General features: G+C 42.3%; 1 protein-coding gene across 2 annotated transcripts in view; it reads left to right on the forward strand.

Annotated features, from left to right (window-relative positions):
* Positions 1-14472, forward strand: part of LOC135227032 (ATP-dependent RNA helicase TDRD9-like) — a 564113-nt gene that overhangs the window by 207897 nt on the left and 341744 nt on the right. For both annotated transcript variants that reach the window (XM_064266821.1, XM_064266820.1), the window contains one exon: positions 9052-9222. In XM_064266821.1, coding sequence (XP_064122891.1) covers positions 9052-9222 — 171 coding nt within the window. The remainder of the gene's footprint in view (positions 1-9051; positions 9223-14472) is intronic.

Genomic DNA, 14472 nt, shown 5'->3' on the forward strand with positions numbered 1-14472 from the left:
TTAATAAGTACACAGTGGAACCTCGACATACGAAAGTCCCAACTTACGAAAAATCCAAGTTACGAAAGCAAAGACGTAGATTTTTTTGCTTCTGCATACAAAAATAATTCAGGTTACTAAAGGGTGTTACTGTAAAGTCCCTAGATTCGCCCAGACCACCAAGAACAATTTTAAAATTTGCATGCCTCTAACTCTGTAGACTCGCCACCATTCCTGATGCTAGTCACCGGCGTAAGATCCTGCTCTCCAATTGGTCAGCATTTATCCCATCATGCCTCTACGTAAAGGCGTCCTTCAGCCACTTCGTCGCACCAGCGTTATTGTACGCACGCGGATTTAGTTCATTCACATATACGCATTTCGTTTGTTAACGTAAATTCGCATTAGTGATTTCGCTTTCTACTTTATAGTGTTGTGTGTGAACTTAATTAACTTAATTATAGTCATGGGTCCCAAGAAAGGGCGTGACTATTTTGTCCAACAAGAGGAGCCATGTGCATGATGAGATTCAGAGGCTGCTGCTTGAATGGATTAAGGACAAAGAAATCGCTGGCGATACGATAACGGAGATGGCAATCTGCCAGAAGGCCAGCGCTATTTTCGATGATCTGAGTGCCCAGGCCGAAGACGACGCAGGAGAAGGGACATCAACGGCAACCCCAGACTTCAAGGTTTCTCGTGGGTGGTTGGATAAATTCCGTAAACAGACTGGCATCCATTTGGTGGTGCGGCATGGGGAGGCTGCCAGCTCGGACACGAAAGTGGCTGAAGCCTTTGTCAAGACGTTTGACGAGATGACAATCAAGGAAGGCTACAGTTCTCAGCAAGTCTTCAACTGTGACGAGACTGGCCTTTTTTTGGTAAAAAAAAAAAAAAGCCTCGTCGGACGTACATCACGGAGGAGGGGAAGAAGCTACCCGGGCATAAGCCTATGAAAGACAGGCTTACTCTTGCACTTTGTTCTAATGCCAGTGGGGATTGTAAGGTGAAGCCTCTACTTGTGTATCATTTGGAGACTCCTCGAGCCTTCAAGGCCCACAAAGTGCTAAAGGAGAAGCTTCCGGTGATGTGGAGTGCTAATGCGAAAGCCTGGGTAACGAGACTTTTGTTCACCGAGTGGTTAAATCTGTGCTTTGGCCCGACAGTGAAGAAATTCATAGAAAGAGAAGTGCCTCCCTCTGAAATGTCTGCTGTTGTTGGACAATGCCACTGCTCACCCTCCTGGTCTCAAGGAAGATATCCTAGTGGAGTAATCTTTTATCAAGGTTCTTTATCTTCCGCCTAGCACCACCCCTCTCCTCCACCCCATGGACAAGCAAATGATATCGAACTTCAAGAAGCTGTATACAAAACATCTTTTCAAGAGATGCTTCGACATCACCGATACCACAAACCTCACCTTGCGTGAGTTTTGGAAGGAGCATTTCAATATCGTCATATGCATCTGACTCATCAATGGAACTTGGCAGGTGGTTTCAAGGCAAACCTTGAATTCTTCATGGAGGAAACTGGCCTGATACGGTATCCACCCGAGACTTCCAGGGATTCAACGTAGGCGAAGTTGATGCAGATTCAGAAACAGTTGACGATCCTGAAACTGTTTCGCAACCAGATCTTGATGAGATTGTTGCACTCGGCAAGTCCATGGAGCTGGTCGTCGATGAGGACGACATCAGTGACCTTCTCGAGGAGCACCAAGAGGAGCATACAATGGATGACCTGAAGGAGTTGGAGGCCATGCAACATAACATTGTTCAAGAAGAGTTCTCTAGCAGCGGCAAGGAGGAGGAGGACGACCCTATGACAACGGCAGAAATTAAGGATGTTCTAGCCGTTTTTCATAAAGTGCAATCATTTGTAGAAAAGAGACACCCCAAAAAGGCTTACACAGGTCGTATGCTTGCGCAGTTCGATGACGTTTGGCGAGGTGGTTTCTGGAACATTTTGAAAAGCATGCAGAAGCAATCTTCCTTGGATAGTTATTTTTTCACGAGGCCTTTAGTAGTAAGCAAACAGGAAGGTCCAAGTGATACGAAAAAACAGAAAATTGGAAGTGGTGAAGAAATTGATATTTCTTAAAAAACGTAAAGTAAAAAAGTAAAAAATCAGAAAAAAAGCAAAAAATGAAATGTAATTTCAAGTTTAATGTAAAGTTGATTGTTAATGTTTTCTGCCATTTGTCGTCCTATGTCACCACTTTCAGACATCACCTCACTCAAAAGGTAAGGTTCCACATTTTACTACATATGTACGTACAGTATTTCTTTTACCCTGTATACTAATACACTTTATTTACAGGTCAGGCACAGTTAAGTTAGGTAGTGAATGGTCCAAATTGTTGTATTTCATTGTTTATTGGTCAATTTAGCTTTATTATAAGATTTACTGTGGTGTTTTTGTAGGGCTTAGAACAAATTAGGCAATTTACATGTAAAACGTAGTTCTAGATACGAAAAAATCAGGTTACAAAGGCAGCTTTGGAACGGATTAATTTCATATCCCAAGGCACTACTGTATTTGAAAATTAGTTATAAGGTAAATCATTTATTTATACTACAAAACAAATAAACGTGCATAAGTAAGAGAGAGAGAGAGAGAATGATATTGTAATTGTTTAATCTCATTAAACTTAATATTATTTGAAAACTAGTAGGGGAGAATGGGGTAAGAAGCCCCCCTTAAGGAGAAATGCTTGTATAGTCTACAGTATTTCAGCTATTGACCTAACAAAGATATTTCTAGAAAGCTTTGTTATTGGAGTATCAATGATCATAATCATGAGCAGCTGTTAGCAATTTAGGATAGTAAAAACAGGACCTGAAAAAAAAATAAAAGGGGCCTTTTACCCCATGGGTGGGAGAAGCCCACGATGGCGGCTTTTTGCCCCATACCTAAGATACTGTGGTACTTCATGAAAACTACCATTTATATTGAAAAGTAGACGCTTACTTTTGCTAAATATAAAAAGATTCAACCTTACACACAAAAATATTAAAGAATAATGTTGAAAAATGTGCAGTAATTAATCCTAGAATTCTTTGTTTCAAGTAAAACCTAAGAACTTTTTAGTATTCATGGGAACTGAAATTAGCAAAATTGTATAATAAATTGACACTTACTCTACATGACAGCTGTAGCAGCACAATTAGAAATAAATTCACTTTTATATAGCACCAAGAATAACACAAATAAAAGAAATAATGGATAAGTTTTACATAAGAACAAAAATGACTTAAGTCAAAAAGGTAGAATAATTTTCTTTACATTACTCCATTTTCTCTGGGTAAAGTCCTGTGACTGTGGTGGCCATCTGGAATTGTAATGTGCTTTTCTGCTCGACTTGGCTTAAGAATTTTAACAGAGTTACGTAGCCAGTCTACAAAACAATCAGCATTAGACCATCCATTTGCTGTGCATCTAGCAATTGTTCCAGGTGAGCTGCCGATCATAAGTAGTGAAGTCATCCTTTTACGGGCAAATATAAACATAAGAGGAAGACAAACTCCTGTTGCCTTCATTGCACAAATAAGATGTAGTCTGTCCTCTTTCACCACTGGTTACACATCCATCTGATCAGATGGGGTAAAAAGCCCCCTGGGCTTCTTGCCCAAAAGCGTGGTCGGCCTTTTACCCCACTTGTTATTTTTTAAGAAAACTAAATCCACCTGTACCTCAATTGAGTTTTCAAGTCTGGATTGCATTGCAAGATATTTCTTAGCTCTCATTTAAAGTAATTGTAGTTAAAGTACTGACTTCACTGACAAAATGTCTGTACAGGATATCCCTGATATAGCATGCATACTTACAAGAAATGTGTCCAAAGAAGAAAAATGCATGCTGGCTGTGTCCCATTCTAGTTCTCCCTGGCTGTTTGGTATAGAAAGCTTCACGCAGAAGGTGTTGCTGCACTGATCAGCTGACTAAGTTGCTATGATATGTAATAAGCAAGAAAATAGGGAGAGGCCTTTTACCCCACTCTACCCTACTCTATATTATTTTACCATGAAATGTAGTAATGCCCTTAAAGATATACTGTATACATACACTTCCAGCCCAAACAGAGGGCAAGAGTTACCACTGTGACATACGTATCTTGTGTTAAAAGAGAGTGGGTGAGTTATCCTTGTTATGTGAAAATATTAACCCTTAAACGCCAAAGCGGTATTTTAAAATAGTCTCCTGTATGCCGGCGGTGTTCGCGAGTGAGCGCCGAATCGGAATTTTTTTTTTTTTTCTTTTCTTTTCTTTTCTTTTCTTTTCTTTTCTTTTCTTTTCTTTTCTCATAAAATCACAGCACGCTTAGTTTTCAAGATTAAGAGTTAATTTTTTTGTCATTGCCTGAAGTTTAGTATGCAACCATCAGAAATGAAAAAAAAAAATCATCATATATAAATATTGGGATGTATGACAGCATGAAAAAAAAATTTCATATATAATTGTATACAAATCGTGCTGTGAGCAAAACGTTAAAGCTAATGAGTTAATTTTTAAATTTTTTTTCATTGTATTGTACACTAAATTGCAATAATTTTGGTATATAACACATTGTAAAATGATCAAGGCAACACAGAAAAATATTATCACAAAATGATGCATGAATTCGTAATGCACAGAAGTAAACAAAAAAAGCTTGTTTTCAAAAATTCACCATAAATCGAAATATTGTGCTAGACTTCCCGTTTATTGCAAAATGAAGGTAATTGATTGAATATTACTGAACTGTAAGTGTTGTAGCTTACAATTGCAGTTTTCGACCATTTCGGTCGAGTTAAAGTTGACCGAAGAATGAATTTTTTCTATTTATCGTTATTTATATGAAAATATTTCAAAACTGATGAAAGCTACAACTCTAGGTTGTTTTTAGTTGTATTCTACATGAAATTGCACACATTTTCATATATAAGACTTTATGTAACTGCTAATTTAAAATGGTGCAAACATAACGACAACCGGACAAAAATATTTATGATTTTTTCGGAAGAGTTACCGCGCGGACGTAAGGAAAAAGTTTATTTCATAAATTCACCATAAATTGAAATATTGTGCTAGAGACTTCCAATTTTTTGCAAAATGAAGGTAAATGATTTAATATTACTAGAATGTAATAGTTCTAGCTTACAAATGCGTTTTTCAATCATTTCAGTAGTCAAAGTTGTCCGAAGGTTGTATTTTGCCACTTAGCGTTATTTACATGAAAATATTTCAAAACTGATAAAAGCTACAACCATGGGTTGTTTTTAGTTGTATTCTACATGAAATTGGGCACATTTTCATATATAAGACTTTATGTAACTGCTAATTTAAAAAGGTGCAAACATTACGACAATCGGACAAAAAATGTATGATTTTTTTGGATGAGTTACCGCGCGGATGTAAGGAAAAAGTTTTTTTTCATAAATTCACCAATAATCGAAATATTGTGGTATAGACTTCCAATTTGTTGCAAAATGAAGGTAAATGATTGAATATTACTAGAATGTAAGAGTTTTAGCTTACAATTGCGTTTTTCGACCATTTCGGTAGTCAAAGGTGACTGAAGGTTGAAATTTTGGCACTTATCGTTATTTGTATGAAAATATTTCAAAACTGATAAAAGCTACAACCATGAGTTGATTTTAGTTGTATTCTACATGAAATTGCACACATTTTCATATATAATACTCCATGTAACGGCTAATATAAAATAGTGCAAAAATTATGTCAAAGTGACAAAATAATTTCTGAGATATGTGTCTGATACTTTTTAGTGCGAGAAGAAAGAAATTTGTGCTTGCGCGCCTGGGTAACAATTGTAAACAAAACAATGCCTCGATCCTTGAGCTCCCAGCATCCCCCAAGGCGCATGATTCAAAAGTTTTTGCCTAGTAGGTCTGTAACTATTTTTCCACAAATTTTTTAAAAACTTTTTTATATCGACGTACCATACGTCCAATTGGCACCCAACAGACAATTTATATCGACGTTTAATACGTCCAATCGTCGTTAAAGGGTTAATAAACATACATATTTTACAATAGAAATTCTCTCATCTCATCTCAGTGAGAGAGAGTGAGAAATTACATGAACTTGAGTGGGCAGCACAACCTAGTTGGCAACTCTCTCCCCCTCCTGTCACATTACTTAATATATTTGATAACTGTTGGACCCCAGCCACCTCAGCTTGGCTACCTGGAGTTTAAAGGCAGATGAGGGGTGGAATCTATTTTCTTTCATTGTTACATAATTTTTAAAATTATAAATAAAATCTTTCAAATTCACTTTAGTATTTTCTTCAATGTATTGATATTATTGCTGTTTACATTGATATTGATATTTGAAAATTAGTAAATCATTTATTTATCATATAAAAAACATACATCTCGCTCTCACATCTCTGAGAGAGAGAGAGAGAGAGAGAGAGAGAGAGAGAGAGAGTTATTCTTGTTTGAAAGAGTGAAATGGAAAAATTTTTGTGGTATTTCTTTAAAATACTATCACTTGATTTTTGTAATTACAGTTATATTATTATTATTTGAAAATATTAATAAAAATATACGTACATGTACCATAAAAATTTTTGTGGTATTTCTTTAAAATACTATCACTTGATTTTTGTAATTACAGTTATATTATTATTATTTGAAAATATTAATAAAAAGATACGTACATGTACCATAAAAATCTCATCTCGAGAGAGAGAGAGAGAGAGAGAGAGAGAGAGAGAGAGAGAGAGAGACCCTCTATTCCTGTCACATTACAGTGGTCCCCCCGTATATGCGGGGGATGCGTACCAGACCCCCCAGCAAATAGTTAGAGTCCGCGAATGTTTGGAACCCCTGTAAAAAGGCTAAAAACAGCCTATTTTGTTAGTTAAAACTTAAGAAAAACCACTAAAAATTTTCATACTTGGTTTTTTTAATAGTTTTATCACAAAAAGTGCATTTTATGATGAAATTGATAACGAAAACCAGGAAATTGTTGATATTTCTCATAGAAAAATACCGCGAATGCGCGAATTTTCCGCGAATAATACAGGGGAACGTTTCCGAGAGAAATCCGCGAATGTGTGAGTCCGCGAATCCGGAGAACGCGAATACGGGGGGTCCACTGTACTTGATATATTTGATAACTGTTGGACCTCAGCTTGGTACCTAGAGTTGGAAAGAAACATGTGTGAAGACTGGGATTTCCTTCATTCATAGATAATTTTTAATTTATGAACTAAAATCTTAATAATTCACTATAGTATTTTCTTTAATGAATTGATTAACCTTTACATTAATATTAATATGTGAAAATTAGTAAATCATTTATTCATCATACAAAAAACATACATCTCGGTAAGGGGGAGAGAGTGACTTATTGTTGTTGTTGTGTGATATTTAATCTTATTAAACTTACTAATACAGTATTGATCAATATCAGTATTTTAGAATTAGTAAATCATTTTTATATCATAAAAATGTATTTAGTCATGAAAATAACTAATCCTGCGAATAGGGGAATTTCCCATAAAAAATGGGTAGCTTTGGTCCAGAGTGAAATCCGCGAATTCGGAGAATGCGAATATGAGGGGCCCACTGTGGTCCCAGATCAAGAGTTGGAGGGGTTCTGCCATCACCTCTTTGTAGTATCTGTCATCAGGGGGATGGAGACCAGTTTTGGACGTAAATGCTCTGTTTTCATCCAAAGTACAAAATTCAAAATGGAAACAGCACATTCGATTTTAGCATCCATCCGTCAGGAGAATTGGATGGTATCAATAGACCTTCAAGATGTTTACTTTCATGTAGTAGTCCAACCGAACTCCCAAAAATTTCTAAAATTTGTGTTTCAGGACCAAGTGTTTAATTTTCGGACACTGCTTTGGGCTTTCAACCACCCCACAAGTATTCACTTGCATCCTTGCTCCCTTAGCAGGTTGGGTCCATCTAATGGGGGTGAACATAGCATTCTGTTTGGATGACTGGTTTCTTTGAGCAAAACTGAATGAACAATGTACAGAGGACTTTCAGAAAGAACCTCTACTGGCACAGGAACTGGGATTTATCATAAATCACCAAACATCACAGATGACTCCTTGTCAGGAGATAGTTTCCAGTTTTTTTTCTCCCCGATAAGAGTGGAGTCATGTTTGCAGAAAGTGGACAGATACCTGAATCTTCAGTATTGCACAGCCAATAGCTGGATGAGTCTCCAGGGGACATTGGTCTCAATAGAGCAGTTTGTCTCCTTAGGGAAACTTCATCTAAGAGTTCTTCAATTCTACCTAAGAGACAAATGGGCAGAAAAAGACATCCCAACTTCTTCAAGTTGTTGATCACCCAGGAAATCAAGAAACATCTGCATTGGTAGAAATCAAAAGACAGGTTACTAGAAGGGAAGTCTCTTTCCTCAGAACCCAGACATAAACTTGTATTGCAACACATGGGATCTGGGCTGGGGAGTTCTTTTAGAAAACAAATCTAGCAGTGCATCTAATTTACTGAAAGCTGAACATTTTCTGTAGTTTCACTGATTAGTCCTGAAAGCTCTAGAATGGCTCTTTACATTGCTTGTTAGCACAAAATTGTTCATCATTGATGGTAGTGAAGCAGCAGAAAGGAAAGTGATAAAGCCACAAAAAATTAAGTGCTGAAAAATGACCTTGCACTCTTATGAAAAGACCAATTAGGTCATGTTTTATGCAAGTGCCATGAGAGCTCCTATTCCATAGCAATAAGGGATATTGTTAGCCCATGACCTATATGTTTTAATAGCAACTGAAAGGTTGACCATATTTTAACTTGGTAGAGTATCTGAAAACCGTCATTTCAATGAATTTTTATTCTCCATTGTAAAGAACAGTAAATCTTGTACCTTTCCAAGCCTTGAACTATTTACCAAATATGTGTAGTATAAATGTTGACATGCCAGAATTTTTAGTGTTACTTGATACTATATCTGGAAGTTTTATTCAACATAAAATACATGTAAACACTGTGTTTAATTTGATTTGTGACAAGTTATTTTAGATCATAATTTTTTAGCCCAAAAAATAACAGAAAAGTGTTTTTCTTCTCTTTAATCCAGGTAATTCTGATGTCTGCAACTATTGATGCATTAAAGTTTGCCCAGTATTTTGCAACTCCTGTAAAGAACCACATGATCCCTGCACCAATAGTGTCAGTTAGTGATGCCACAGTACATAGGATTCAAATATTTTACTTGGATTCACTATCAGTAATTTGCAAAGAGAAGCCAGTAAGTATTTCTGGTATAATTTTTTTTTATGCAAGTTAAGTTTTTGTTTAAAATAAGACTAATATAAAAAATGTAGGTATGTTGTCTTAATGAAGTGACAGGTGACATTTTAATGACATGGATGGTAGCAAGTTATAGTCAGTGAAAACACTATTTAGTGTACCCTGTCATATTAACTTTGTCTGTTTGTATGAATTTTTTGAGTAATGCAGGCTGCTGGTTCTCATGACTTACTTTGAATTTAATATCTTCCTCATAGTAGTGTTCTTGGCCAATATTTTCTTGCCCAGCATATGGTGTGGCCTGAAGAAACGCTTGTTACAACTTATGAAGATAATGGTGCTCTCTTTGCATCAATCCCATCTCCTGAATATAGACCCATAGTTGCAGAAGCTTCTTATTACTACTTAGCTAAAATTAGTGGATGGTAGAAATAAAATTTTTGGGAGGGGTATGGGGTTGGAGTGGAACCTTGACGAAATTCTAAGGATGGAGAATAAAGTGGAACCCTAAAAAATTCAGTTGTTCCGACACGTTATACAAACCATCGGTCTTTTCCATAAGGAATTACTATTCAGAGCCAGCTGGACCGGTCGTAAGATTTACTAATAAGGTAGTTAGGCAGTAACTGCTTGTCCGATGGTCAGGAGTCCCACCCGACTGGAGGTAAACATACCACTTTGCTTTCGACCACCGTCGGGATGAAGACGTGTGCTCGCCTCTGCCCGCCTCTGTTGTGAGATTGTTATCACCCTACTTATTTTTCAACCTGTTTCTTAGAATACTAGTGTGACGTGACTGTAAATACTCTTATTATTATTTGTTCATTATTTGTGGAATTGCATCGTTAGGTTGAACATGTGGTCCCACAAATCGGAGAAGCCCTCTCATCCAACCGGAGTGGGAGGCCATAAGCGTGGGGGGCTTTCAGGTCCAGGGATGCCGTGGACCCTCATTCATTGCATACTAGGTGCCGATGGCATGAATGCTCTCGGTCTTTAACATGTGAGATTTGTGTCTCTTGTTTGGAGGAGCAGTGGGAGCTGTATGAGAAGAGGAAGAGGCCGCCAAGTTGTCGTCAGAAAGCTCTCCCTTGACACCTCTGGTGACTGATACGTCATCATCTTTTCTCCCTCCCCGTCAGCTCCCGCATATGGCTCTCTCCCCTACGGGGGACGTGTCCCCTCCACCTCTACGCTCGATTTGTCAAGTGTAGAGGAAGGAGGGCGACACCCCGACCTGGAGTTGTACTCGGGGACGTCTGTATGCTAAGGGTGGGATCCTTCCCCGCTGAGCGAACTGGAACCCCCCCCACCCCTTAACCGACTTGCTTCCTCAGGTGCATCTGCCTCTGCACGTGGGGACCTTCAGCAGGTGTGGCACTCGCTGAGCCTTCCGGCCACTTTTGAGTATTCAGGGTCTCATCCATCATCTTGCTGCAGCCTCGGTCACTTACAGGGTGGAGACGAGGACAACTACAACCATCTCGACACCGGGTTATGCTGCTGCTCTGCACCTGGTGTATACTCAGCACGTGACCACGGTCACCCCCTTGGCTGCAGTACAAGCTCCATTGCCATATGTGCCCCGCATGGGGCTGGTTCCACCTCCACCTGGTTTTGCTATCCTCACTCCGCCCCTTGACTTCAAGTGCCCGAAGAGCTCACCCTTGGATTGCTCTCCTGTTGCTGTCGCTGTACCTGCTGCCCCTGTTCCTGCCCATGGAAGTGCTGCCACTCCCGCAGGTCCTTCTGGCCAGGTTGAATGGGCCCCTGTTGCCACCCCAACCTCCCCAGCTCTATACTGGATGGGAGACCCGACTGCTGTCCAGAGGAATTTGGCGAAGTAGTCGTCCAAGAAGAAGATGATGATGCCGTCATCTTCTTTGTCGTCGTCTTCTGTCTGCCGCCTCTTCCCCTTCAACTTCCAAGGCCCTCTCAGCTGAGGAAGAAGGAAGTGACCTCACCCCCCCCATAAGAAGTCTCGCACAGAGACTTCTAAGGGTCTATCTTGCTCCGGTGGGACATGTGGGTTTTCCGCTGGTCCTCCCGTTCCTCTGGGAACGGGGCCCGTCTCTCCTTCCTCAGGGAAGAAGACGACGGACCATGGAGGTACCAGCCACTGCTGGTACCTCCACTCATGGCTCCAGAGGTTCCACCTCCAGACCGGGAACCGTCTCGGCCACTCGCTCGCTTGTGTCACCAAGTGTACTGTCACCTACCAGTGATCGTGCAGCCAGGAACCAGAAGACTGAGTACACTCACCATCAGGATCCAGGCACGGAGCGGAAGGATGGTAAGAGTCACTCAGGTGACTCGCCAGATTGACGATCGCTCGCTCAGCGATCGTCCGGTTCCTAGGGTTGACGTGATGGTCCTCCCACCAGATCGTTCACGTGTCGAGGCTGGGAAGAGGTCCCCCCGGTAACCAGGAACAGCCTCGGCTGCTTCTGGAACCTTGGCGCATCCTGAGGATGGTGCTTGCTTTCACTGCGTTAGCAGACGGATGCTACCAGTCACCCGATCGTCGCTCCCACCGCGACCGAACGGCTCGCACAGCTGTTAGCAGCTCTCCTGACACACGAGACTGATGCTACCGTCCTCGGTCTAGAATTTCTCTATAAGGAGGCCGCTGGTCCAGACCTACAGCTCGATTGCCACCCCGGGTTGGTGATTGCCTGCAGTCCTCCCAGCCTGTGGGCTCTGCTGGTAGGCAGGTTAAGTAAGAGTGTCAGGTCTTCCTCACCTGTCCTTTCAACCTCCACAGGCTACACCGGGAGGAGCGAGGCGAACAGGGATAACCGTGAGGAGCGCACTCCCAACTGTTCGGCCACGAGAGCCTACGAGCCTTGTTCGGTCCTAGGACCGAGCAGATTGTACGCTCAAGTGGTTAGAGGAGACCATGAGGGGTCTGGGGATGTTCTTCCTCCTGAAGGAAGAGTGTCTCGGGAAGTGGTCGGCCTGGATGAATCTGACGGTCCATCTCCTCAGGAAGCGGTCTCCCCCGAGATACAGAGGTCCTTTGAAGAGGTCATTGCGCTGATTCATCATTACAACGACCTCGGAGAAGGATCAGAGGTTGCTCTCTCTGACCCTCCATCGAGGTTGGAGTCGTTCTGGGGTCCTAAGAAGGAACCCAGAATGACGGTGGGACTACCAGTCTTCCTTGCCCGATGGTGTGTTGGACCAAGTGAACACCCTTGTCTCTGGACAAGAGGACTCGCTCAGAACCAGTAGGTCGGACAAGCAGCTTCCCGGAACCTCCTCTGCCTCGTAAGCGGCATTCTATGTGCCTTCGGTAGACCCGTTGCTGACCAAGCAGGTTGACCCAGAGCTAGCTCGTCTAACTCTGGGTGTGCCCCTTCATCTCCTGCTGTCTAAGAACCTCTGGTTCTTGCAGCAAGAGGCATCAGCCCTGGAATCCACTGCCATGGCAGCTTTCCAGGCCGTCTCCTGGCTGGACCTGTGGTCCCTCACAGTATCCAGAGTCGCAGCCTCCTCGGAAGCTATCATTCCTGAGGAGGACTCGGCGTTTAGGAGAGACTGCTAGTCTGGAGGTAGGGCCATCTCCTACCTTGCCCACCATATGGCCAACCTAGTTTTGAGGAGACGGGACGCAGTCCTGGCTTGCGTAACCAGAGCAGCCGGTCAAAAGGTGACGTTGGGTCTACGCAACGGACCGTTACTAGGTTCTTCCTCTCTCTTCCCCAGAGATATGTGGACGCTGCAGTGGAAAAGCAGAGAGCTGAGAACAGTGACCGCTTAGTACACCAGGCAGTCTCATTCAACTGTGGCTAAGCCTTAGAGCTTAGCTAGCGCTTCCTCCGCTCCCAAGACGTCAGCACCATCGAGGGTAGCGCTAGGAAAGACCCCGCCCTCCTCTTTTGCTTTGAGAAGTGAGCGTCAGCCCTCTCAAGCCTCCTTTGAAGTCTTGCGGGAAAGGGGCTAAGCGGAGGGGGAAGATCGGGAAACAGTAGGGACACCGTTCCCCCTCAACTGCTGCCGGAAGTTGGGAGGTGCCTGGCGAGCCATTGGGACTAGGCAGCACTACGGAGCCGAGACGGGTAGTGGATGTCCTTCGGGAGGGATACCTACTGCCCTTTGAGTCGAGGCCACCCCTCACCTCACACCCAGTCCACCTTCAGACGTACTTCTCTAGTTCTGCCAGGGACGTAGCACTGACACGAAGTAAAGACCATGCTGAGCAAAGGAGCTGTGGAGATCATGTGAGATCAGTTACCGGGTATCTACAGCCAACTTTTCCTGGTGGAGAAGTCTAAGGGGTTCAAATACCATCCACCAATCCTCCAGGAAGTACCTCCGCTTTATCCTCGACAGGACGGTGTACCAATTCAGGGCCCTTTGTTTCGGTCTCTCATCCGCCCCACAGGTGTTCATGCGAGTGTTCACTCTGGTGTCAGCTTTGGCCCATTCGGTCGGGATACATCTGATGAGGTATCTCGACCATTGGCTGGTCCTGGCGAGCTCCCGCTCGCTGTTGCTACAGGACAGAGACCGACTCCTCGACTTATGCCGCAATCTGGGGATTGTGGTAAATGTCCAGAAGTCAGATCTCGAACCCAAGCAGAGGATAAAGTACCTGGGCATGCTGATCGATACGGTAGCAACACTAATCTTCCCCACAGACTCGCGGATCAGCAGGTTCAGGGAGGCAGCCAGACGTTTCCAGTCTTGACAGGCAGCAGTGGCAAGTTGTGATCGGTCACCTGTCGTCACTAGAGAAGTTAGTCCCTCACGGGCGTCTTCACCTGCGGTCTCTTCAGTGGAGACTAAAGGAGTGCTGGTCACAGGCACGGGATCCACAGTCCTTTCTGGTTCCTCTCACGAAGGAAGTAAGGGAGGACCTGGCCTGGTGGTTAGACGATAAGAACCTCTTAACCCTTAAACACCGAGTGGACATATTTTACGTCAACATTTTTTGTGTCTCGGGTGCCGACTGGACGTATTTTACATCGACAACAAAAGTTTTTTTTAAAAATTCGCGGAAAAATACTTATAGGCCTACCAGCTGAAAACTCTTGAATCACGCGCCTTGGGGGATGCTGGGAGTTCACGGATCAAGGTGTTGTTTTGTTTACAATCGTTACGCAGGCGCGAATTTCTTGCTTGCCGCACTAAAAAGTATCGGTGACATCTCAGAAATTATTTCGTCACATTGACATAATTTTTGTACCATTTTAAATTAGCCGTTACATGACGTATTATATATGAAAATGTGCACATTTTTATG

The sequence above is a fragment of the Macrobrachium nipponense genome, chromosome 15 (genome assembly GCF_015104395.2).
Source record: "Macrobrachium nipponense isolate FS-2020 chromosome 15, ASM1510439v2, whole genome shotgun sequence".
Classification (NCBI taxonomy): domain Eukaryota; kingdom Metazoa; phylum Arthropoda; class Malacostraca; order Decapoda; family Palaemonidae; genus Macrobrachium; species Macrobrachium nipponense.